Below are 26,524 nucleotides of genomic sequence, written 5' to 3' on the forward strand. Positions count from 1 at the left end.
GCAGGCGTGAGGGACTGAATGGCCTCCTCCAGTTGAAGTGCTTCTATGAAGGCACTCTGCTCATTGCTTGTCTACAATCATGATTCTTAAAAACAGCTTAGTCCACAACCTCCACGTTGAACAATGCCATCGCTGCCCACACGCTCCCCCTCCCCCACCTCCGCATCTACCCATAAGCAGCGTCAGTCATCTCATTTCCTAATGTGCAGCTGGCAATTTTAAAAAGACAATTGTATGACTTTCATGTTAGGAACACAAGAGTTGGGAGCAGCAGTAAGCCATAATGCCCCTTGAGCCATTCAATAAGATCATACTGAACTTTTACATCAACTCCTGGTCCCCATAATCTTTAATTCCCCTAGTGCTCAAAAATCTATGGATCTCAGTCTTGAATATACTTAATGACTGAGCATCCACAGTCCTCGGGAATACAGAATTCCAAAGGCTCTTTGCGATGCAGCAGCACATCAAGTTACAAGGTACCCATTGATTGGATGACTCCAAGTCAGGGAGACAAGTCGGCTTGTTCGAAAATAACTGAGCAGTTTTGCAACTTTAATTCCACTGCCAAGTATTGCTACAATTCTTCCCACCCCTGCCCCATGCACCCCCTCACTAGCAGATTCTAGAAAGAACACTGCACTTGCTGCTGGAATGGTTGACTTGAATGCTTTCACAGTGAAAGTCACTTCAAGTCAAAGAATTTCCACATTTTGGGCAGCATTAGTCGATTGGATTAATTCTTCCAGGAGTTTGGGGAAAGAAGGGAAGCAAGACTTCAAACTAGGCTACAAAGAGTGAATTTCCCCAGGGCTCCTTTGGCCACTGTAACTTCAATGGAAAACCCGCTTACTTACATAAATGGGGTTTCTGCGAAAGATGCAGTGACACAAGAGAGCAGCTCAGGATGGCTGAAATTAATGCTCCTTTGTCTGCTGTCAACTGTGCAAATCAAGAGAGACAGAGCACATCGGATACTGTTGGATCTGCCTAATGTAATGTAGTGCATGTTGTACAGTAAAAACAAGTCGGGAACTTTATTCACATTTTGTTTTCTTGTATTTTTTTCCTTTTCCAAGGTTACATTTTGACTCAAGTATTTCATTGAGGCCACAGCAACTCCATTAGTTAAATGGTCCAAATCTCTGTTGACATTGAAGATTCAACATAGCTTCCCCATCTCCATTAATTTACTATTGATTTTGCTCTCGTTAAAGATCAGCCTTTGAAACTGGTTAAGCTCTCTCTATTTTATACAGCTCAGCAAAGAAGCCCCATTGCCATGTTATCCAGTTGCATGGGTTAGTTCTATATACAGGCATTAGGCATAGGGATCCTCTTGCACAAACAAGGACAGGTTACGCCTAATCTGGGGTACGCACAGCACAAGTTTGCTTACCATTTACAAGACAACTCTCAGAGTAGTAGTGGTATGTTGAAAGAAATAGAAGGCGGGGGTTAACAAGCAAGCCAACCCCAAAAAGACAAAAGACACATTCATAATTGAAGGACATTGATGCAGAGAGCAGGAGGGGAAAAGAAGAAATTTAAACTTTTGAATGTGGGAGACAAAAGCAGTTTGGGCTGCATTTCCTCTGTTTATGTTGCCAAATCCGGTTCCTTGTAAATCCATGAAGAGCTGGGTCTGCACAGGATGGGGAAGCTGGCTTGAGAAGTGAAGACGCTGAGGAGCTGGCTCATGGACAGAGGTTTCCCAGACTCGGAACCAAAGAAATTGACGCTGGCATGAAAGCAGATTCAGAATAAGGAACAATTTACCCCTTCGTCACGTTTCGTTGCATTAAAACTAAAGCAAGCATTTCTGCTCAACCGCACGCATCATGCAGCTTGTGCTGACTGCTAATGGTAGGGAAGGTGGGGGAATGAGAGCTTGTTGAGCTTGAAGGTGATGAGAGAGCAGACTTTGTTGTCTATAGAACCTTGGGAAGACATATTTGTCTAAAGAGGTTTGGAAGGGAAGTGTTCCAGTCTTTTTGCACTTGTAACAAAACATTAAGCTCAAGGTTAAATATAAAAAAAAATCACCCACCCTCTTAATTCTCAGTGGTGACATTGAAACAGCTAATTTAACATCAGTGACCAGAGAGTAAATTGGTCTTACAGGTATTTCTATCCAGTCCTAAATAAGGAGTTATATACAGATACATTTTACAATTACTTCATACTTTTTTAATATAAGGAATGACTATATTGATTAACAGCGAGGTGGGACTTCAAGTCTTTTGGTATTCGGGCATCACCACATTTTGAGATCTGCAAAGGCAGTGGGAACCAAAAGGGCGAGTCACCCGATGGCTACTGGAGAAATTCTGCTCAATATTCTCCCCCACCATCTCTCGGAAGGCAGTGTCTTCTCACTAGAGGTCAGATCTTCAGACAGTAGGCATCCTCCAACACCCTGCCCAAACTGCCTCTCTGTGTGCACAAGCCTAAACGGTGAGTGCCTGCAGACTACTGAGCTGTGGGGGTGCATCACAGCCAAGTCTGATCCCACCTTCACTAAACATCAGCACTGGAACGCACTCTGGAAAAGCAGCCAGGAGACACACAACAGCCAACTGGACTTGCTTCCCAACCCGGGCAACTGAAGGGAACAGCAGCGTCCAGCCGAGAGCTAACTCCGTCACACTCTGCAGGTCGACCTACTTGGGCTGTGTGTGGCTCAGCCTTACACTGTGGTGCACGTATCAAGCCCTGTGTAAAGGGAGGAGCTTTCTGCTCGCCAATATCCTGTAAAAGCAGGCAGAGAGGTTTATAACCATTTAGTCTGACATCCCTCATTACCGGGAGCGTTACAATCATTAAATGTTGCTCGTCAACACAGTTGAGAAGGACCACGGGCAGCAGTTACTTCACAAGTAGTGTTGACTTTACCACAATCTGGTGCCAGCCCTGCTCGCCCTTTCCCTCTTTCGCTGCCACATTTGATGCCTCGTGTACCAAGGAACGTTCCAAGTCCCTCAATAGCAAAAAAAAACTCTACAATCACGTAAACATATACTGTACTTAAAGGACGTCACATGATATTTCTTGAAGATTTCACTGGACGTGGCGCGTTGATATATGGACCTTCTCTCACACATGCGTACGCACACACACACACATACACACACTCTCTCTCAGACTTAAACAAACACTCAGTATAGTGTAAGAGATCGATTACATGTAGGAGGCTTCAGAACTGTTGAGACAGTAATGCGCATAGTCGCTTCGACACAGCCTCCTTGCTTGTGCGTAGTGTGAGGCGATACATCTGCGGGGAGGAGAGAGACATAAACAAACAAACATGAGCTCACAAAGTAATCGTTTCCAATTGGCATCTCCCAACTGAACAAGAACAGGACAAAGGACACCCCACACACAGAAAATCCCACTAAAGCAACTGGTTTGTCCAAGTAGGATATTGGTCTGGACACAAATTTTTAAAAAATTTATTCATGGGATGTCTGCATCGCTGGCACAGTCAGCATTTGTTGGCCACCCTAATTGCCCTTGAACGGAGTGTCTTGCTCGGCCATTTCAGCGGGCATGTAAGAGTCACCACATTGCTGTGGGTCTGGAGTCACATGGTAAGTAAGGCAGATTTCCTTCCCTAAAGGACATTAGCAAACCAGATGGGTTTTTACAACAATTGATTATAGTTTAATGGTCACCATTACTGAGACTAGTTTTCAATTCCAGATTTATTAATTGAATTTAAATTCTACCAGCTGCTGTGGTAGAATTTAACCCCATGTTCCCAGAGCATGAGCCTGGGTCCCTAATCACTGGTCCAGTGACATTACCACTGTGCCACCATCACCCCCACAAGAATAAAATAAAGGCAAGGAGAAAGCAGCCTCCAGTCTGTTGAAGCCCACACTGTGACACTCTTTTCCAAGCCCGCACCGTCCCCCCAAACTGTTCTCACCCAACATTCATGTCCAGGATTGTTCCAGTGAGGGAGTATCCGGGCTGATAGCACCAAACCATGGCCCTACTACAAGTTACCCCCAGAGATCAGCTAACTGCACAAATTTCAGCTAGCTCTAACCTGCTAGCTGCCAATCTACAAGTTCAATGTCATGCCAGGTGTTACGGCGACCCATTGAGGAGTTATGTCTCATGGCTCTCAAGCGACATACCCAGTGATCTGACCCGTCATGCCGTTAAGCGACAAGACATCAAGAGATTAAATGTCACCAACCTGTGCCTGACTGTTGGGTTCCAGCCTCAACAAACACCCGACCTGGATGGATTTTGTGTGAATGACTCCCGCGCCGACAAAGTTATCACGATTGGGGTCGACATCCTGCAGCAGAGCAGAACCGAATCCTATCAACTGTGAAGAAGAAGAAAATAAATAAATTGATTGGATTGTCATATTGGAATCCCAGCCCCTACCAGCAGTCCTGCTCTACAGAGTAAAAACCTGTCACACTCCTGAGTGTACTTTGCCCCACCTCACCAACTATCTACGTTCTGTTGCTTAAAGAACCCATTGGACTCCCACTTGGCATTTGTCACATAAGAGGTAAAATTCCAGGACTAGCAACTGGCCTCTGACCCCTCACACTGGATGATCATTCTCCTCACGTTACATTACACAGCAACAGCTGGGTCATTCTACACCAACAAGGCAAGGCTGGGGGTTGTGGCTTTGGGTCAGGTACAAGAATGCAACTGACTATTCTGCACTTTGCAGTTTTACCTCGCATAGTGTCCAAATTGTGCCAACACCAGCACTCCCTATAAGCACTGGGGATCATCCACAAATGCCAAGGAAGGTGTCAATGATTCACGTTTGGAGGAGAACGTATTGATTTTCAGGAGCGTCGAATCCCAACAAACCACTGCACAAAACCATAAACTCTAACCAGTGGATGTAGACTCGGTCACAGCAGGGCAAGATGAACAGCGTTAGAGGTTTAGATTCAAAATCCATCACACAAGAGGGAGGAAGAGACCATCAGCAAATTCAAGTGAAGTTGCACAATCTTTTTGACGAAGGAAACACCTGTGTGCCTAGGAAGAATGAATGGACAGCCTGGTTCTTTTTTCTCTTGAAACAGGAAGACTCAGGGGTGACCTAAGAGGTCTTTAAAATTGTGAAAGGTTAAGTAGACAGAGAAAGAGAGAGAGAGAGAGAGAGTGAAAGAAAGAAAGAGAGAGAGAAAGAAAGACAGAAAGAGAGAAAGAAAGAGAGAAGAGAGGGAGAAAGAGAGAAAGAAAGAGAGAGAGAAAGAAAGACAGAAAGAGAGAAAGAAAGAGAGAAGAGAGGGAGAAAGAGAGAAAGAGAGAAGAGAGAGAGGAAGAGAGAGAGAAAGAGAAGAGAGAGAAAGAGAAGAGAGAGGAGAGAGGAGGGAGAGAGAGAGGAGGGAGAGAGAGAGGAGGGAGAAGGGACAGGGGAGGGACAGGGGAGGGACAGGGAGGGACAGGGGAGGGACAGGGGAGGGACAGGGGAGGGACAGGGGAGGGACAGGGGAGGGACAGGGGAGGGACAGGGGAGGGACAGGGGAGGGAGAGGAGAGAGAGAGAGAGAGGAGGGAGAGAGGAGGGAGAGAGGAGAGGGAGAGAGGAGAGGGAGAGGAGGGAGAGAGGAGGGAGAGAGGAGGGAGAGAGGAGGGAGAGAGGAGGGAGAGAGGAGGGAGAGAGGAGGGAGAGAGGAGGGAGAGAGGAGGGAGAGAGGAGAGGGAGAGAGGAGAGGGAGAGAGGAGAGGGAGAGAGGAGAGGGAGAGAGGAGAGGGAGAGAGGAGAGGGAGAGAGGAGAGGGAGAGAGGAGAGGGAGAGAGGAGAGGGAGAGAGGAGAGGGAAAGAGGAGAGGGAGAGAGGAGAGAGGAGAGGGAGAGGAGAGAGAGAGGAGGGAGAGAGGAGAGGGAAAGAGGAGAGGGAAAGAGGAGAGGGAAAGAGGAGAGGGAAAGAGGAGAGGGAGAGGAGAGGAGAGGAGAGAGAGGAGAGGAGAGAGAGGAGAGAGAGAGGAGGGAGAGAGGAGGGAGAGAGGAGAGGGAGAGAGGAGAGGGAAAGAGGAGAGGGAGAGAGGAGAGGGAGAGAGGAGAGGGAGAGGAGAGGGAGAGGAGAGGAGAGAGAGAGAGAGAGGAGAGGGAGAGAGGAGAGGGAGAGAGGAGAGGGAGAGAGGAGAGGGAGAGAGGAGAGGGAGAGAGGAGAGGGAGAGAGGAGAGGGAGAGAGGAGAGGGAGAGAGGAGAGGGAGAGGAGGGAGAGAGGAGGGAGAGAGGAGGGAGAGAGGAGGGAGAGAGGAGGGAGAGAGGAGGGAGAGAGGAGGGAGAGAGGAGGGAGAGAGGAGGGAGAGAGGAGGGAGAGAGGAGAGGGAGAGAGGAGAGGGAGAGAGGAGAGGGAGAGAGGAGAGGGAAAGAGGAGAGGGAAAGAGGAGAGGGAAAGAGGAGAGGGAGAGAGGAGAGAGGAGAGGGAGAGGAGAGAGAGAGGAGGGAGAGAGGAGAGGGAAAGAGGAGAGGGAGAGGAGAGGGAGAGGAGAGGAGAGGAGAGGAGAGAGAGGAGAGGAGAGAGAGGAGAGAGAGAGGAGGGAGAGAGGAGAGGGAGAGAGGAGAGGGAGAGAGGAGAGGGAAAGAGGAGAGGGAAAGAGGAGAGGGAGAGAGGAGAGGGAGAGGAGAGGGAGAGGAGAGGGAGAGGAGAGGAGAGGGAGAGGAGAGAGAGAGAGAGAGGAGAGAGAGAGGAGGGACAGAGGAGAGGGAGAGAGAGAGAGGAGAGGGAGAGAGGAGAGGGAGAGAGGAGAGGGAGAGAGGAGAGGGAGAGAGGAGAGGGAGAGAGGAGAGGGAGAGAGGAGAGGGAGAGGAGAGGAGAGGGAGAGGAGAGGGAGAGGGAGAGGGAGAGGGAGAGGGAGAGGGAGAGGGAGAGAGAAGAGAGCAAGTTTGTACTTGTGGAGAAAAGCAAAACTGGGGGCCATCAATACATGATAGTCACCAAGAAAGAAGAAGTTCCTTTAGTCAAAGAGGGCTGAGAATGTGGAACTCACTACTACATGGAGTAGTTGATGTGAATAGTATAGATGCATTTAAGGGGAGGCTAGATAAACATAAGAAATGAAGAGAGTTATATTGGTCAGAAGCATAGAATGGTTAATCATTCAGCCCATCGTGTCTACAACAGCTGGTCCCACTCTGCTGTCCTTTCACTGGAGCCCTGAAAATTCTCTCAGGTGCTTTTCCAATTCCCTTTTGAAAGCCACGACTGAGTTTGCCTCCATCACACTCTCACAAAGTGATTTCCAGATCCTAAGCAGTCGCTGCATGAAACAAACTCCCATGTTACCACTGCTCCTTCTGCCAATCACCTTAAATCTGTGCTTCTGAGCCCTTCCACCAACGAGAACAGTTTCTGTCCATATACCCTGTCTAGACCCCTCAGCTTTGAACACCTCGGTCAAATCTCTTCTCCAAGGAGAACCCCAGCTTCTCCAATCCATCCACATCACCAAAGTTCCTCAACCCTGGAACCATTCCGATAAATCTTTTCTGCACCCTCTAAAGCCTTCACGTCCTTCCTAAAGCATAGTGACCAGAATTGGACACAATACCCCAAGCCTAGGCCAAGCCAGTGCTTTATAAAAAAGTATATCATAACTTCCTTGCTTTTGTACTCTGTGCCTCTGTAAATAAAGTCCAGGATCCCATATGCCTTCTTAACCTACCCTGCCACCTTTAATGATTTATGCACACATTCCCCCAGGTCCCTCAGTTCCTGTGGGTCCAGGCTGAGGAAGAATGGGAGAAGGTTGAAGTGAAGCATAAATGTAAACACGCACTGGCCGAGCTGAACGACAGGGTTTCTGTGCTGTAATCCTGTGTGTGGTTTTGAACTGTGGGACTAATGAGATAAGCCAATTGTTACCTCAGCCAAAACCAGTTAAGTGAACAGGGAGCAGGGGCTGAAGTCATGACTTTCCTGGACAGTGGTTTGGCCGAGTTACACGTTGCCACTGGAGACGGGGCTTTTTAATCCTTAAAGTGCTAATGAATACGAGTGAGGAGAGAGAAAAACCTCACCTTAGCCTTGGTGACCTCTGTGTCCATGGGATGATTAGCTTTAAAGATCTTCTGTGCTTCCTGTTGGGGACTTGAGAGAGAGAGAGAGCAAGAGGAAGGGTGTCATAACTAATATGGGCAACAAAAGTGAAAAGCTTATTCAGATCATCAGAACAGTTCTGCTGCAATTACAATGCCAGACTTCTTGCACCATCTGAAATTTTTCTCGATACCCAACCTCTCCACTGCCTGACAGACCCTCCGACACACTGGATTGTGTCACTGTCCAGCATGCTTCCCACCATCCCAGATTCTCTGCGTACCTGCTGAGCTGCTTCCAACGCTGGAAGAAGTCTTCAGATGCCATCTCTGTTGGCTGGAAAAACTTGTTGACGGTTATGGGTAGTTTTAAAGTGATATTCTGCAGGGTGCCACCATATCTACCAAAGCAGGGAGGAGAATTAGCAAAAATTTTATTTTTAATAAAAGTTAAGTGATAAGATTTAAGGAAGTAGGATTCACGATTAATTTCAATATCATCTTTCACTTGGGTTTAAAGTTCTAGGCAGAGGAATTTAAGGCCTCTTGCTTTTGGAAGAAAGGGTGGGTTACAGCTGCCAAGCATTAACAATACATTGCAATTAACTAGCAGTGAAAGTGACCAGTATCTGTTTTGCTAACCACCACCCCCCCCAAAAAAAACAGCCAGATGGAAACATGCAAAACACGGAGTTCGCCCCCCTCCATTTCGTTTCTATTTGATGGCAGGTGAACTTTTTTTTCATCTTGCTCCGGTTCCCATTACTGCAAATCGAGTGAGCAGGGCAGCTGCCTGCTGTCAGGCTGCTCACGGAGAGAAGCCAGCGCACACGCGAGAGCCGCAAGCAAAAGTCAGGAGGGCGCAAAAGGAGAACAAGAAAGAGAGGGAGAGAGTATGCACGTGATTTCAGATGATACAGGACATTGACACAAATCCAGTACCTGAACTGAATGTTGAGCAGGGGGGCTTCAGTGAAATCCGACAAGCATTCAATGTTAATCACTTGCTGAACCTGTGCTCCACCTTCCACGACTGGCTCCACCGGCTTGGCCTGAACATTCAGCTGTGGCAAGTGTTAAAGAATTTAACAGGCTATTGCGTGGCACCCACCTTTTCTTTGGCCTCCTCTAATTCACTCTTTCCTCTATGTCCCTCTTGGGATCAGTGCCATGGTCAGTGATCGCCCTCCAGCATCTTGACAAATGCCTATTCTTCACAGTCGAATACAGACACTGCACATCAGCTGACTATTCAACTAGAGAGACCAGCCAGCCCAGGTGTTTTGTGTAAATGCACAGACACCCCACACGCAGAATATGTACACGCACAAGGACTATATAACCAGGAGCCAGGGACATTTTTCTATCTCACCCAACAGCACTGAAGTCCTTACTGCCAGCCCAGATTCAGATCAGCTAACTCAAGAGGGATTGACCCTAGATGGCTTTGAGACAGATGTGTCAGCTGTGGCTCAGTGGGTAGCACTCCTGCCCGAGGCAGATGGCCACGGGTTTAAGCTCCACTCGAGACTTAAGCACGTGATCCAGGCCGACACTCCAGTGCAGTACTGAGGGAGCACTACACTGTCAGAGATGCAATAAAAAGATCACATGACACTGTTTGGACGATAACCTAATACTTAACCCTCAACATGAATTGCTAAAACAGATGATCCGATCATTATTGCATTGCCATTTGTAGGAGCTTGGTGTGCACCAAATTGGTTAACCACCACATTTCCTACATTACAACAGTGACTACACTTCAAAAGCAAGATCCCTGTGCCTCGCCTCACTTCCACTGCTCTACTTGCTTTCAAACACAGAGCCTAGCATTTTCAGAGGTGATATGGCTCTAGCCTGGACGACCAAAGGAGGTGTCCACACTGCTGGTGACATGAATGCTGCTGCAAAATCTCACCACGGAGAACGTGTAGGTGTCATACTTCAGATGGAGGCTCTGTTGGCTTGTTCAGGTCCTAAATTATTTTGAATGAAGCAGTAAGGGAGATATTCGACCCATTGTGTTGTGCCAGTTTTTTGAAGGAGATGACCAATTAGTCCCACTTACCTCTGCTCTTTACCTATACTCCTTGATTCCTTTCTTTTTCCAAGTATTTATCCAATTCTCCTTTGAGAGTTACTGTTGAAACTGTTTCCACCACTATTTCGAGATTCAAGATCTTCACAACTTTCCACATTAAAACAAAAATCTGGTCTCCCCACTGGTTCTTACGCCATTTATCTTAAACCTGTGTTCTCCATTTACTAACCCTTTCACCAGAGGAACAGTCTCTCCCTGTTTATTCATAATTTTGAACATCTCTATGAAATCTTCTCCTAGCCTCCTTTGCTCTAAAGGAGAAAACTCCCAGATTCTCTAGTCCATCCACATAACATGACATTAGGAATATGTGGCAGTATATGAACAGAAGCAGGACGCTTTTCATGCCTTTGATGACACTTCTGAGAGACATTATACGCTATTTGTGATCTTTCCTTTTGAAGCCTTCACTGCATCCCACGTTCAACAGAAAAGCACACTCCCATTAAATTTCAACGCTGACTGAAAACAAAAAGATATCATTTTGCAGCTCGCCAGGACAGCTGACATTCAGTGTGAAGTTTAGGAACTGGACGGACGTCTTGTTCCCAAAGAACAGGTACATTCGACCTAGATGTGGAGACATGAGATAAATAAATCAGCACTCTCGCCGACAAGGTCTTTGGCAAGGCCCGCCAAAACAGACAGCTTCAAGATTAAAAGAATTGTTTACTAGAAAAGCTAATTTTCTAAATGCAGACAATATGAAAGCAATCGACAGAGACCAGGAAGGTGCCAAGTTTGCTCTCAAATTATGGAATTGGCTTTCAGGTGTCCCAGGAAGCTGGACCCTGGGGCAGTGGTTGGGGCAAGCGGGTAAATCCAGGTTCCCACTCCCCAAATGACCTCAAGTGACTCCCGTTAGAAACCACACATCAGGTTGCGGACAGGATCAGATTTGGATTACGATGCCTTTGGTGGCGAATAGCTAGTTGAGAACTCATGATCCAGTCTCGTGCATGCAGGGCAGCTGGAGCTGGTGGGAGGATGCTGCAAGGCGACAGTACTCTCAGGGAGAAGAAATATTGGGGGGGTTGGGAAAAGCACCCAAGGATCTTGAAACTTTTAAACAAAAAAGGCATTTTAAAACAGTGGTAACAAATTTTGCCCATACATGCGCGTCAGCAATGCTGCAAACACGGGGTCCCTGAAACAGCAATTTCATCCCAGCTAAGGCCCTCCGATCTGAAGTGAAAGGTAGGGATCACTCACCCAGATTCTGTCGGTATTCTGACTTTATTCCGATCTGCAGAAGCTGGTTTTCAAATAGGACTCCATTGTTTTTACAGACAAACCTACATCAAGGGGGAAAGGGGTGGACAGAGCATGCAAAAATGAGAAAAATCAGCTGACACTTGATAAGCACTGTTTACATCTATAACAGGGACAACCACTAAAGCTCAGCCCAGACCAGTGCTGTCACTTACATTTTGGCACCAACACACTTGAAAATCAGTGTTAGCGTTTACTTATCCTCTCAAATTGCTCCCACCAGCGGTGGTGAACCAACAGCACTCCACAGTTACAACTCAAAATGCTCTCTTCAGGTGCAAGACAAGTTGGAAGGGTAGAAGCTACTATTGTACTGTTGGGCGATTTACACAGTTCAAGGGGACAGCGTGTGTTCGGTTCAGTACTACAGTCCCAGTGACAACACTGCAGGCTCAATCCCACCTGTACCCAGACTTTTCCTTTGGAAAAAAAAAATTGAAGAAGAAACATCTAAAAAGAAAAAAGCTGCTATCCTCCTTGTACGGCGTCTACACCGACCTGGGTAAAGACCTGGGTCACCTCACTGAGTCGTGCTGTCAACAAAATCGAGGACACCAACCACGCCCACACCCCCACCCCACCTCTTCAAAACCTGTTACTCACTGCCCACATCTCCAAGTACATTTACACTTTGCTGGGCTTCATGAAGAATGTACAGCCCTGAAATATTCAACCAATGGTTCAAGTCAAAAGGTGCTAAGGTTTCATAGAATCAGAAATTTCCACACATGGAGGCAGCTATTCCATCTCCTATCCCTGTGAAGTAATCGATTCAAACCCCTTTTTTCTTTAATGTGTGTCTTCCAGCACTTATTCAATTACTTCCAACTCTGTGGTTGACTCTGCTTCACTAACTTATTTTAAGTGCTCCGTATTCTAACAAGCTTTTGGATTAAAACAGTCCACCTTCGCTCTTTATATATCTGGTATCAATCCTAATTTAAGCCCCAAGGATGCAGGGGGGTTAGAGTTGCTGGTTACACAGGGACAAGGGACTGAATGGCTGCTTCATGTGCAGAAATTTCTGATTCTATCAAGTTTCAGCCTGGAAACAGGTCGCTCGCAGCAACTAGTCCGTCACTGGCACCAATTGATTGACCTGTGCAAATAACCTTCCACCTTCTCGAAATTCATATAAACAATTAGTATTTCTACCAGGTTCCTGCTCTACTCCAATGAATACAGCCTCAGCTTTTCCAAGTTGATGATCCCTGACACCTGAGTGCAATGGTTCCAATACTCTCCTCTATAACAGGATATCTATTACTAACTGTAGGCTTTGTGCAACAGAAAATAAAGCTGGTGAAATTCTAGCAGTTGGAAACCTGACATCGTAAAGGATTCCCAAATCAGAAACCAAAATGATTCTCATCTAAACTTACTAAGTCGGACTTGATGTCTTTCTTTAGCTGAGAGTTGCACTACCACCACTAGCCAGCGGGTGGCAGTGATGTGCCCTCCAATCCATTTGAGTGAACAGATGTGAACAAGTAATATACAGATATCACAGGATTCCCACCCTCCCTTTCTGTTGGGAGGAAGCTTTATCATGTTGCTTGCCATTCAAGCTATTGATAAGACTGCAGGATGAACGGCAAAGCTACAATCATCCAAATGCTCCACCTCCACTTAGCAGTCTGGTTAAGGCCATGCAGTCACCTGTCTAACCAAAGCCAGGGTACTGGAGTGCCAAGCAACCAACTGTGCAAGCTTTCAACAAGTTGGGCCTAGCATCAGGGCTGGAATTTGAAGGGGCTGCTTTGCTGTTGCTGAAAACTCTCTCTTGTTAACAATGCCCTGAGACACAAGTGCAACCTTGGGACTGTGCCGCCCAGAGGGAGACTGGTCTAATCACCAGCTCACAGGAACAGGAGGTGGCCAATCAGCCCCTCAAGCTGTTTCTTCCATTCAATTAGATGTGGCTGATCTGTACCTCAACTCCATTTACCCACCTTGGTTTGTAGTCCTCAATGCACTTGTTTAACAAAACATCTATCAATCTCAGTTTTGAAATGTTCAACTGAACCCCAGCTTTCTGGAGAAGAGAGTCCCAGATTTCCACCACCTCAAGAGTTTCTAGGCATCATGCCCAAACAGCCAGGCTCCAATGTTAAGGTGCAGCCCCCACAAGCGCCCCCCCCACCTTGTTCTAAGCCACTCACCAGAGGAAACAGTTTCTCTTTCTCCACTTCATCAACTACTCTAATCATCTAAAACACCTCAACTAGGTCACCCCTTAATTATTCTCAGGAAATACAAGTCTGGCCCTCAAAATTCTTTTAGCCCCCAGTATCATTCTCATTGCATTCATTTCAAGGGCAATATATCTTTCTTGAGATGCAGTGCCCAGGCCCGTATGGAGTGTTCCAAATGTCTCTCTGGGTTGAAGAGCTGAGGCTAATCTGTGGAGCAAGTTTAAAGTTCAGTCCTGTATTTCAGAAATGTCAAGATTAGCCACTGGACTAAAACAAAAAATAAAGTGTCTGACTGCCTGGACCAAAAATTAGCTATGCATGTGACAACTGGACAGCGACCTCCTAGCTGAGACTCTGGCTGCTGAACTGCATGATCTCTTCAAACAAAAGAAAATCTACAGAATTTCTTTTAAAAAGCACCACAACACCCATCGGAACAAAAACGCAACGTGAACTGGACAGTAAGTGAAGTAACCTCCTTACTTGTTGAGGAGATCGTCAGCATCAGGTACGGGCAAAGCAGGGTCCTCAGAGCCAGCAGCAGGCACAGTCGTGACAGTGCTGAGAGATGGAGAGCGAGAGAGACAAAGAGAGTGAGAGAGACGGGGGGAAAAAGAGAAAGAAAGAGAAGGGAAACGAGAAAGAGAGGAAGGAAAAAAAAAGAGGAAAAGAGGAAGAGAGAAAGAGAGAAAAAGAGAAAGAAAGAAAAAGAGAAAGATAAGAGAGGAGAAAGAACAGAGAAGAACGAACGGAAAAGGGAAAGACACAGGGAGGATGGAGGGACAGAGTGTGGATTAGGAAGATGAGGAATAGGGGTGGTGAAAGAGCATACAGCACAGTTCTATTATCAATGACATTCAGAGAACAAAACAAGAAGCTGTTTTAAAGTGTTAATTAGAGGCCAAATTGTTAATCCTGCAGGAAAGTTACATGCACCTCAGACCCAACTCGGGTGCAAGAAAAGCTAAAGAACACATGCTAGATAATGTTTAATTACATGATTGACGCACATTATTTACACACGTGAATACACACACACACACACACACACACACACACGAGATTGCATGGCCAAGCCTAAATTGCCCTTGTTGGGTGTATGTATGCACGCACACACTCACATTGCAGCACAAGTGATTAGGCAGTGATCAGGAGCAGAAATGCTGGTTGATTTTGCTCTCTAGCCTAGGTCAAAATAGAGGCCCAAGGTAGGCCTACCAGTTTCCTTCCTCAATAGCATCTCCTGAATGGATGCACTGTGATACAACTACATAGATATCTCAACCAGATTATTTTATGCAAACCTACATAACAAGCCTTACCAAGCCTTGGGTACAGCCCAAAAACCAACTAGATCAAAAATCTGCCCATTGCTGTTCTAGCCCCTACAAGACCATCCAGGTCTCAGCTTTGATTGACTGTGAGGAGTTAGCAGCTCACAGGAAAAGGATAGCTGGGTGGGCTGAAAAAAATTTTTTTTAAAAATCACTCTTTTCTCATTTAATACAGACCACACAACTCAACATCATGTCTGACTCCAATAAACACACTTTCAGGGATGTGTACAAGAACATTTTACTTTCCACCATGTTCCAGAAAAGTGACATCCACAGGCTGCGCTCCAGTTTTCAGGTAGCGAGTTTGTGCTTCACTGTGCGATGGACAGACACTGAACAAACTGAGACCATCTCCCCTGCATTTACTCAACAGAAACCGACTCTCTTAATCTGATTCTTTGACCCACAGCTGCATGGCTCACTAGCCCACTTTTCTGTTGGCTCCCAACAACATGTCTGGGACTGTGGCTTTTTTACACTTGTCAGTTGCCTTTGGTGAATCGACAACTTACAATATTAACAAGATACTATATAAAAGCGAAACACTCGCAAGTGCTTTACAGGAGTGTCAGCAAATTAAATTTAACAGTGCCACATAACGATCCATTAGGGCAGAAGACTGAAAGCTTGGTCAGAGGTAAATTGTATAGATGAATCGAAAGGGTTTAGGGAGGGAATTCTAGAGCTCAGGGCCCAGGCAGGGTGAAGGCATGGCCGCTAATGCTGGAGCCATTAAATTCAGGAATGTACAAGAGGCCAGTGCAGAGATCTTGGGTTCCAGGGCTGGAGAAGATTCCAGAGATAGGGAGAGACATGACCATGGATCTGGAAAGTTTTCATTTGGTGTTGACAGCGGCTGCCAAGACTGGTGTCTTCAGGAGCCAGTGGCTTCAGCTCAGCACTGCAATAATATTCAAGCAGCTCAGTTCATGGACAACTGCTTTACATTATGGAACGTAGGCGATAGGGGAAAGACACCAGTGTCTGCCTCCAACTCAACTCAGGGCAGCGTAAAAGCATGATTCTCTTTTCTCTCTACTCTTTTTTCAGGGTCTGACAAGAGCAAACTCCCCTGTTAAGCACGTCCCTTTTCACTGTCCAGTGACCTGTAAGCAAGTGCCGCATCAACTGCAGTAATCCCTCATTAACAATCCAAGCTGAGGATCACAGCACATTTAACAGGCTGCTCGTCAAGGCAATAATCCTGTACCCAATTACTCATGTAATAGGTATCAGTGACAGAAGTAACCCCACAGCTCAACCATCCTCCTACAGCAATTAATCTGCACCCCCGCCACCACCTCCCCAACCCATATAATCTAATTGGATGGTGGACAGCGCTAAAAATCTGGAGGTGTCTTATGTCTTAGAACTAACTCCAAGCAGCAAATTAAGTTACCTTAATCTACAAGATGGCATTTAATTCGACCTTCGTCTTGCACTGGCGAGTTTGTTTTTAAATGGAATGGAAAAGACAGGGAACAGTCACAGTTTAGAAAGATACACATTTCCTCACGACAAACCCACACCCTCAGACAGTCAAAGACATAGACCGACTAAAGTCAGAATTTCAGTTTTGAAATTCAACAGGATTTTCCCCTCAGTCTTACAGGACAGTCAATGGCTTGCTCTCCATTTATAGTGATTCCCTCCTGTTTACCTTGAGATTTGGGAACTTGATCACATTCTGCAATTCCGTCCATTTTCCACAAAATCCACAGCCAGTGGGATTGGTGATAAGCTTCACAAAGATTCCATCACCTACCTCCCTCCAACATACAAGTCATACAAAGCAGGAGTGTTTAAGGTTCAGTTCCACAGTCCGTGCTGTCCTCACCCAGGGCAGGGATCCTACACTGGGACTTCATTCAAAACAAAACTGTCCAGGGTTTCTACTCCTGATTGATCCCCAATGATGTGAGTGCATGACCATCGGGAGGAGGACAGGTCTATACTTGGCTCCAATGCCCTTCATGAATGAGTAGCCCATTGGCATTTTCATGCTCTCAACTCATACTTGAAAAGAATGGTCAGTTAGGGTGACTGGAGTCAGTGGATTTGCAGTAAGTATGAACATCAGGGCCTTCGGAACAGAAAGGCAGAAACAGCTCAGGGAGAAAACAGTGGAATTATGCAGCATGGTGGACTGTACACTGATGATCAGTGATGAGTAGAGGCCAGGTGATTCCTTGCCCATGGCTGAGAAAGACAGAAAGGCGAGGATGTCAAATGCAAAGTTTCCTCAAGCCTGTTTTCAGACATCTTTCGATCATCTGTGATCCTTTACAAGGGGCGCAAGTATGAAAAAGGAGGGAAGCCAGTTATGAAGGACGGGCACTTTGAATAGTTACGTCGTGGAAGAGACAAAAACCTTTTTTAAAAAAAAGCGTGCACTCGGCATCAACCTTCACAACAAGAAAAGACAATTGTAAAACCCAAGAAGAGGGACACAGAATTGCCAGGCCACAGGAAAAAATAAACAACTGCTGTAATTTAAAACTGATAATGGAAAGAGAAAATTGACCTGGCCATCAATGGATAGACAAGTGATTTTAGTTCTCTATGAGCAAATTCGGCTCAATTCTCCACTTCCTACAGTGGGGATTTTGTAAAAGGCGTCCTAGAGGAATGAAAATGCCAGTTTCTGGCAGACCGATCACTTGTCCCAGCCAGCTTCATTTTCATAAGAAAAATCACACCACCATTCACTATACTGAAAACAATAAATGTGAAAACTTGCACAAATCACTGATCAGTTCACTCCATGCCATTTCAAATCAGATCAGATTAAAACTCCATGCAGAACTGCAAACAACCTGCCTTCACTCGAGTCCCCTCAAACCTGAATGCAGGTTGAAACTGAGTGTCCAGGACATGTGACAAGACATACTGAGGCACTGCTGAGCCAGCACGCACACACACACATCCAAACACCAACATACTACCGCATCAAACCAGCAATTTCACAATCCTGTTATTTTACATGAAATATATACTGCATACACAGACACTACTGAGTTGAAATATCACTGCATACTAACAAAAAACCTTTTGAACAAAATATTTTTATAAATGCAGAGGATGTGGGCATTTATTACTCATCCCTAGTTACAACAGAGGCTTGCTGGGCCACTTCAGAAGGCAGTTACCACTTTGGTCCAGGTGTAGAGTCACAGAGGCCCAGACTGGGTAAGGGTGGCAGATTTCCTTCTCTGAAGGACATTGGACTAGTAACTAAAAGCCCAAATGATTCAATTAGACTACTGCTACACTAACATAACACTAACACATAGGAACACATTAACATGTTCCTGTGTAATTCCTCTGTCAGCTGGCTTAACAAAAATGAAAACTCTGAACTGATGTTTAAAAAAAAACAAATGCCAAAATGTTGACATGACTATGCAGGCAACTGAAAGGTTTTTAATTTAAATACTGGAGAAGAAGATTTACAAAGCTCCTATCCTGCTTAGGCACTTTCCAATACTACAGGCAAACCAAAATGCAGGAGTACATAATATGCTGTATATATTTAGAGTAAAACAACATTTTCTTTTGGACCCTGAACTGGTTCTGAGCTAGGAGTGGATTGGGTTTAGACAGTTCAGCTCCACTCAATATTATACGGCTTACTCTGCACTCAGGGCTGCGTCCACCAGCAACGATGCAGGGCTCTCACCCGGCAGATCCAAGCTTCTGCACGATCCCAATTCACAGGCAAGCGTGCAGAGGAACAGAAAAAAGGAGAAACCAAATCACAAAGCAGCTGCCACACAAACTACTCAAAGATCAAGTCGCAAGGTTTCACCTTTAAATATATTATTTTAAATCAGTTTAGTTTCAGCAAATTGTGCATGTTAGTGCTGGGAAATGCAACTTGCCTGTCATAAGCACTCAGCATCAGGTGCTCCCAGGTCAGGTGCTGCACAGCAGGCTTGGGAGCGAAGCTCCTGCAACAATACCCCATCAAGCACTCCCAACTCATGCTGTACAGTTTAGGTACAGAATAAAGTTCCCGCCGCACTAACCAACTTCAACAACAGGCTCAGAAGATTACCCCTTACCACAGCAAAACGGTGTCTTTCCATTTCCAATTAGCATGTGGCCTACTTGAATAGGATTGCCAACTTGTTTTGAGTCAGAGGCTGTGGACCAACTCTGACCTGACTCAAGACTAGTCAAAATCATTTCTCTTATGACCGACAAGGAATAACTCACACCACACTTGGTCTGGACTAGAATTGAACTTGGGTCCCAGAAGTGAAAGGAGCCCTGGTATCCTCTCCAGAGTCAGATTTTAAAGGGCTTTGAAGGCAGCAACTTCTATTATACGTGGAGCAAAAAAGAGGGATAATAACACCTGGTGACATGCTAGCTGTTAGGGAATCTGAATGCTGCTTCTTGTCTCGAGGACCAAAGTTTAATTCCAACTCAGACCATTAGCAAGAAATAAAACCAAAATGCTGGAAATACCCAGCCCAATTTCTCTCCCAACAGATGCTACCAGGCCTATGGCTGAGTATTTCCACCATTTTCTGTTTTTATTTTCAGATTTCCAGCATCTGCAGTACTTTGCTTCCGTTAACGTGAATCTTGCTCTCGAACTGCCACAAGGATTCAAAGTGGAATAAGATTAGGGGAGCCATGATTCACTTCAAGTTTCTGCAGCTGCATTTTTAAGTTGGCCGCTATCCGTTTAAGAGAATCTCTGCCTTGCACAGGCCCTTTGAAAATTCCATCAACAAGAGAGAAAAAGAAGAAAACCTTGTTGCTTCACCTTTCAATTTTAAAAACTTACAAACGCAAATCAAGCCTCAGAAATATGATCAGGGACATTCTAATGCATTTCACATAACAAAGTACATCACTGTTATCATGGGAGTAAAAACTGCAGCCATTATAGTGCATAGCAAGGCCCCAGGAACAGCAACAAAAAAAAGTGACAGAGGAGTATAAGCATCTCATTCGACAGTGCTGCACACCTTCAGTGCTGCACTGAAAACGCCATCTTAGATTGCGAAGCAGGGCTTGAACCCACAATCTTCTGACTCAAGACATGAGAGTGCTGTCAAACTGAGCTAAACCAATACTAAACTCTTTTTTTTACATGTAAAGGTCATTAGCATCGAACAGTAACAGTAGCATTGCGTTGCGTACTTGCAAATGGTTACAGGTAGTATCTGAAAAAGCTTTGCTCATGACCTCACACAGCAGGAATAGGACTCTCTCCCCTGCAAATTCACATGGTTTCTTTTCCACCCCTTTTCCCATCTGATGGCATCAATTCCTTACTTAGGAAGTGTTTCACAATCACAGGACAATTAAAATCAGTCAGTCAGTGACCCCACTGCTTTCCAGTGACTACTGGATACGTGTGTATGGGCGCCAGTGAGCTCACTTCATGATCGAGCTGGCCAAAAACACTCATTGTCCAGACTTGCAAACCCCCATGTCAGACACTCATGCTGGGTACCACCATCTCTGTGCTAAACAGTTCAACCCAAGGTAGCACAGGGAACAGATATATGGAGGCTGGCTGTGTGCCAACATTCAGTGTTGTGTCAAATTTAGAACGGTCACAGATCAGAGTTGAAAAAAAAATACTACCACAAAAAAAGGACAAAAACACCCTTGCTGTTAAAAAATTGTTTTTCACTCAATTCTTTAGATGTTAGTTAATTATTAACACCTAGTGTCAGGAGCATAAGCCAATTCAACAGAAGCAGCTTTTTCTTTAGTGGACCATGGGGAAAAGCTGGAAAACCAGCTTCAGATGTGTTATTTATCTACATTCTCACTCCAGCTATGGGGTGGGGCACCTTTTGGCAAAGCACTTCACAAAGGGGCACTGAGCAGACCAGCTCTGCCTCACATTAAAACTCTCCCCCTTCTAGCCGCTAACCAACATTATTATTAATTGGCGAAGAGAACAGAGGCTGAAGGAGCAGAAGACAGCGTGGGCAGGAGTACAATCAGGGAAAATAACATTTATGCTAATATTTTCTGAAGCCCACGGATAGCTCTCTCATTTTCTGCCCCTCAGCATACCCTGGGCAGCTGTGCGTTTCACTAGCATGAAGCTGCTCTAGATTGACTTAGTCCTGGCTAACAGTGTGGGGAAACTCGAACTGGTCAGTCACACAGTGGTCAGAGAGATAATAAATGCTTTTAAAAACCATCCCACTTGAACTTCCTAAATAAAAACATATGCAAATACTTTGAATAAAATCAGTACTGTAGAGGTCACATTGAATAAATGGCCTTGCGGGGGGGGGGGTGCGTTCAAATATAACCTCTACAGAAAAACAGCACTATCTTGCTGGCTAGCCAATTTGTACCCAAGCTGCAAACCCAACAAAGGACTGGTGACAGACGGTTTGCTGTCCTCTTACCGGGAGAAGTTGTCTTCGGATCCAGGTGCTAGAGCACCGGTGGCAGGCACAGCATCAGAAAAAACATCCACCAACAGGCTGCCTCCACTGGCAGGGGTGTTCTTCAAGCCTAGAAGGTCAGCAGAAGGGGAGGGCGTAGACTGAAAAGGACAAGATGATCACAGGGTAGAATGGTCAGAAATCACATTGTAAATGCACTGTTAAGTTGCCAAAAACAAACAACAGCTATAACAGGTTGATTTACCCTGTGCAGAACAACAGAAGCAGAGGACCGGCGGAAGCAACAAAGTAATCCGGGGAAACAATATTTCAGTGACTGAGTGGTCAATCTATAGATCAGGCTCTCCAGGGAGATGGTGGAAGCAGTTAGTATTGATTCGTTTAAATACTAATTGGTTGGATTTCTTTTAGAAAATAGCATCTTGGGGATTTGGTCTATGAGTAATTGGAGACATGGCTTATAATGAGTGGGGCTTGAGGGGAACAGGTGGCCTTGGACCAAAGCTCTCCATCACTGGGGATTTCCCCTTGCGTTATGTTTGAGCCTGTAGCAGATTCATTGATAGTGATTGATTGCTGTGATTAGGTAATAACTCTAGAGCGACTACCAGATGGATCCTGGCCTTTCATCTAGCAATTCCCAGGGTTCTATGGCCAAGATGCTGAAGTGACTCATTTCCCATCTTGTCAAGCATCCTGAGAAACTCCAACATTTGTTTAGCCATTGCTGTTCTTTAAAAAAAAACTTAAATGCATAGAAATCCCTGAGAACACTCAAAGTGGTTCTAGCAACTTCTGTGGTCACACCAAATAATTTAACGTTTGTGGCCTGAACCCATTTCTGATGAACACTTGTTAACTTGGTCAGCTGATTTTGTTTCAGGTTTTCCAGCATCTGCAGCATTTTCTGTACACAAGTGCACCTGGGCAAGGTTCCTTTTCTGCATTATTTTATTCCTTTCCTTCACACCTGGCATACCTTGTATGGAGCAGATGCAGACGCAGTTTCCATACCACTGCATTTAAAACAGCACTGCACTGTTGAAGTTGCTCCCTCAGTACTGAGCTGGAGTCTCAAACTAGATGTTATGCTCAAGTCCCAGAGGGACACTTGAACCCATAACCTGACTAAGAAGTGAGTCCCACCCAATGAGCCAAGGCAGACTTATGGTGCTTGACCCATCACTGCAACAGCCAATACAGGCTTTCTACCAATACTGTACTAACCACTGTGCTGGCATTCACAGCAGGCTCCACGCCACCGTTGACCTCTGTTTGTTCCTTCTTCCCTTCCTCCATGTCCGTCACAGTGCCTGGTCCCTTCTTCTTCTTGAGCTTTGCGAGAATGGATGATTCCCGCTCGGGGAATGGGGGCATCTCTTCCAGAACAGTGGCCTGTGGAGAAGTGGGGAGAGAGAGCGAAAGAGGGAGAGAACGAAAAAGGGAGAGAGCGAAAGAGAGAAAAAGAGAGAGCGAGAGAAAGAGAGAGCGAGAGAAAGAGAGAGCGAGAGAAAGAGAGAGCGAGAGAAAGAGAGAGCGAGAGAAAGAGAGAGCGAGAGAAAGAGAGAGCGAGAGAAAGAGAGAGCGAGAGAAAGAGAGAGCGAGAGAAAGAGAGAGCGAGAGAAAGAGAGAGCGAGAGAAAGAGAAAGAAAAAAGAGAAAAAAGGGTGAAAAGGGAGAAAAAAGAGAATAAAGAGAAAAAGAGGGAGAGAGAGAGAGAAAAAGAGGAAGAGAGAGAGAGAAAAAGAGGAAGACAGAGAGAGAAAAAGAGGAAGAGAGAGAGAGAAAAAGAGGAAGAGAGAGAGAAAGAGGGAGAGAAGTTACTAGGACTGGGGCTGAAATCTGCCGATCACGTCTTCTCCATCCCTCCGCCTAATACCGTGATGTATTTGCATATATACTGTCAGCTCTCCAGTATCTTTACCCAATTTATCAATCCAGGTTTGTATACCTTTGACATTCGCTATCCCAGGGGTATGCGGGTACTCAGTTGCCGAGTATATTTAAGGAAACGTTTGGGGAACTAAGGGAAGATAGGGTAAATATCACTGATGTCGATGATCAACCATGACTTTATATCTGCTATATCCGCTTCTAATTCTTACATTCCTATGTCTGCATGTGTGAGGCTACTGCTGACAGGTTGCTTCACTATAGGAGGCATCACAGGTGAACCTGATCTTCCTGAGGTCATTGCAAAGCAATCTGAAGAGGAAACCTTGGCTGAGGCAAACTCTGAACCCCTACAACAGTCCCAGTGATAGAAGCTAACTCAGCATAGGTTAGGAATCAAACCTACTTTTTATGGCTCAGCTATATACATTTAAATATCTCAGCTATATACATTTAAATATCTCACTCAAGAAATAACACCACAAGGGAGTTCAATACACCCTTAGTACTGGCATGTGGAGTGCCAGCCTTATTTTATGTGCTCAACTCTTTCCAGTGGGACTCAAACCAAAGTCCCATTCCAGGAAAAGTTTCACTGTACCTACCCTACAAGCAGCAACATTTCGAAGCAGAAAGTTTGAGGCTGGGGGCTTTTTTTGTTTACTTACCAGAACATCGGTGCTGGCAATTGAGCTGAGCTTGAGGTACTCCACGGCCCTCTGCTGGAGCTCCACGTCAGAATTTCGGAGCTGGCTGTCGCTGCGCAGCACGTCCTGGATGGTGGTCTTGGTCTCAGGGAACAGGTTGACAAACTTAATGTAAGAGGAGAGCAGTAGTGCCCGGGTCGGAACGCTGCACAGGTGGAACTTGGAATGCAGCAAGTTGAACTGAACCAAGGGGCTGCAAGGGCACGTAAAGAAGGGGGGAATAAAACACACGTTAGAAATAATCACAAATGAGCTTGGGATTGTAATGGGACAGGAAAAGACCAGCTGGTCCCAAGCCTGCCACACAGTTAGGGCACCTCAAGCATCATGATTCACAATATCCCGCCCGTCAGCAGCCAACTTCACAATCCTTGATCTACACCATCTAGAAGGATAAAGGCAACAGGTACATGGGAACACACATCAGCTCCAAGCTTTCCTCCACTACTCCAACTTGGAGATATAATTGACCATTCCTTCACCTCTGCTACTTCAAAATCCTGGAACTACTTTTTTTTTTAAAAAGAGCACTGCAACAGTACCTTCACCACACAGCTCACCACCGCCTTCTCAAGGGCTATTAGAGGATAGGCAATAAACACTGGCCTTGACAGTGACACCCAAATCCTGAGAATGACATTTCTAAAAATAAGAAAACAGATGGTGTTGCATTATCCTTTAACTACTCTGTGCAGCAACACACTGTCAATACACTACAGGGAGAAGGGAAAATAAGGAATTGCATTTCAGTTTGGTGTTTTATTCTCAATACATCACCAATGGGCTATAGGAAAAAATCTCACTTACTACTTTTAATGTTGTGTCAATACACCTCTTGCATAAAATGAAAACAGAAAGATACAGGGAAACAAACTGCAGTTGAGTCAGCATCTGTGAAGAAACAGTTTGGTATATGCCCTTCATCAGTTCAAAGCAAAGGCAACAAAATGGCTGATTGAAAAATAGTCAAATTGTTTGCATGTTGACAATATCGAGGCTTGAAGATGATAGCCGTCACACGGTCCACCCTGTTTTTAAGTAATGTCATCAATTTGATAAGTATATTTTTCAATTAGTAGCAAGTGCAGAGGTGTGGGACATGGATTATGTCTCAACTTTACACCTGACAAGGGCAGCAGGCGTATGGGAACATCATTGCCAAGTCGCATACCATCTCAACTTGGACATATAATTGGCCATTATTTCATGGTCACTGGGTCAAAGTCCTGACAGCACTGTGGGAGCAGCTTCACCATACAGACTGCAGCAGTTCAAGAAGGCAGCCCACCACCTTTTCATGGGAAACAAGGGTCAGGCGATAAATGCCAGCCTTGCCAGTGACATCCCAAGAATAAATATTAAAAAATACAGACGGACGAGGAGGAGGAAGGAGGCTGTCAACTGCTGAGCGAGAGTAAAAGCTAAAGAAAGTGCAAAATCACCCCAAAATTTACACTGATAAAGTTAAGGGGTGCCTTACCAAAGTTGGGAGAAAGTGGAGGGAACTTTACTCAGCGTTGGATCTGAGCTACACCAGAGTGTTTGATGCTGGCATGAAATGAAAGCAAATAATTTGTCGTCACAGAACAAAATAATTCCTACAACAACCCAGGTCAGACCACACAATTAAGTGGAGGCAACAAATGAGTTTCTGACACAGTCCGCTATTACCAACAATGGCATTGCCCCATCAGTTTACACTGAAAAATAGACTTTCCCCAACATGCCGGTGGTGCTAAGGAAGAGCAGCATTACTTTAAAGACCCCTGGCTGTTCACACACCTATAAAACCTAGTGCCAACTGCCAGGGTCCCAGTGGAAATTAGCACTTTCCCACCTGAATCTGGGGAAAGTACTATGCTGAAAGCTTATGGGCCATCTCTTTTACCTTCTTCAGCTCACCTGGATCGTGGATCACCTGCAATGAGATTCCCAAATTCTCCCAAGATGTATCCACCCACCTTCACCATGTTCTCATGACAGGCTGGGGCCTGGAGTGCCTGAAGACCAAATCAAAAATAGTTTCATGTAGACAGACATTCTGATTGCAGAAGGGAGCCTTTTTCCCCCACCTGCACTAAATTTAGGTCCCTCTTGTGGGCTGCTTTTAAACCATATTCCTTCTGATGGAGTGATCGTTCAGTATCTTTCTGAATACTGTAATCAATTTTGCAATCAACGCTGTGGCAAAGTGCCCCACATTTTGCTAACTCGTTTCTTTTAAATCACCATCTTTACACACTGGGATTCTTTCAAGACTGTGGCCTTGCGTCTCCGATTTATCTTCCAATGGAAACAACGTTGTGTCTTTTTATAAAGTGTTTAACGATTTAAAATTTAGTGTGAGAAACAAATCATTAGAGTGACAAACTGGTTCCTTGTCAAGACATAATGCAGATTTGACAGGGTGAGTCGTCATTTGGACACTGGCTGGTTTATATTTTCATACTCCTTAAAGAATGGAAACTCCTGCAGCGGCACAGTCATTGCGTAAGAACGCCTCCTTAATGTGCTGCATGACCTTTGGTTTGCTACTCCAGTTCCAGAATCTGGGCAACCTAAATATTTTGATCCTGAAGTTACCCAAA

The 26,524-nt window shown here is 45.4% G+C and overlaps 1 protein-coding gene across 4 annotated transcripts in view; it reads right to left on the reverse strand.

Annotated features, from left to right (window-relative positions):
- Positions 1-1,040: 1,040 nt before the first annotated feature.
- ap2a1 (adaptor related protein complex 2 subunit alpha 1) overlaps positions 1,041-26,524 on the reverse strand; it is a 54,098-nt gene continuing 28,614 nt past the window's right edge. The window contains exons 12-24 of one of the 4 annotated variants that reach the window (XM_041177853.1): positions 25,839-25,936; positions 23,898-24,129; positions 22,565-22,732; positions 21,338-21,477; positions 18,579-18,641; positions 14,092-14,169; positions 11,354-11,436; positions 10,622-10,711; positions 8,980-9,103; positions 8,322-8,438; positions 8,020-8,089; positions 4,208-4,342; positions 1,041-3,274 (exon numbers count right to left, since the gene is read on the reverse strand). In XM_041177853.1, coding sequence (XP_041033787.1) covers positions 3,197-3,274; positions 4,208-4,342; positions 8,020-8,089; positions 8,322-8,438; positions 8,980-9,103; positions 10,622-10,711; positions 11,354-11,436; positions 14,092-14,169; positions 18,579-18,641; positions 21,338-21,477; positions 22,565-22,732; positions 23,898-24,129; positions 25,839-25,936 — 1,476 coding nt within the window. In that variant the 3' untranslated portion in view covers positions 1,041-3,196. The remainder of the gene's footprint in view (positions 3,275-4,207; positions 4,343-8,019; positions 8,090-8,321; positions 8,439-8,979; positions 9,104-10,621; positions 10,712-11,353; positions 11,437-14,091; positions 14,170-18,578; positions 18,642-21,337; positions 21,478-22,564; positions 22,733-23,897; positions 24,130-25,838; positions 25,937-26,524) is intronic. The other 3 variants (XM_041177851.1, XM_041177850.1, XM_041177852.1) reach the window with 3 other exon arrangements.

The sequence above is a fragment of the Carcharodon carcharias genome, chromosome 31 (genome assembly GCF_017639515.1).
Source record: "Carcharodon carcharias isolate sCarCar2 chromosome 31, sCarCar2.pri, whole genome shotgun sequence".
NCBI classification, from domain to species: Eukaryota; Metazoa; Chordata; class Chondrichthyes; order Lamniformes; family Lamnidae; genus Carcharodon; species Carcharodon carcharias.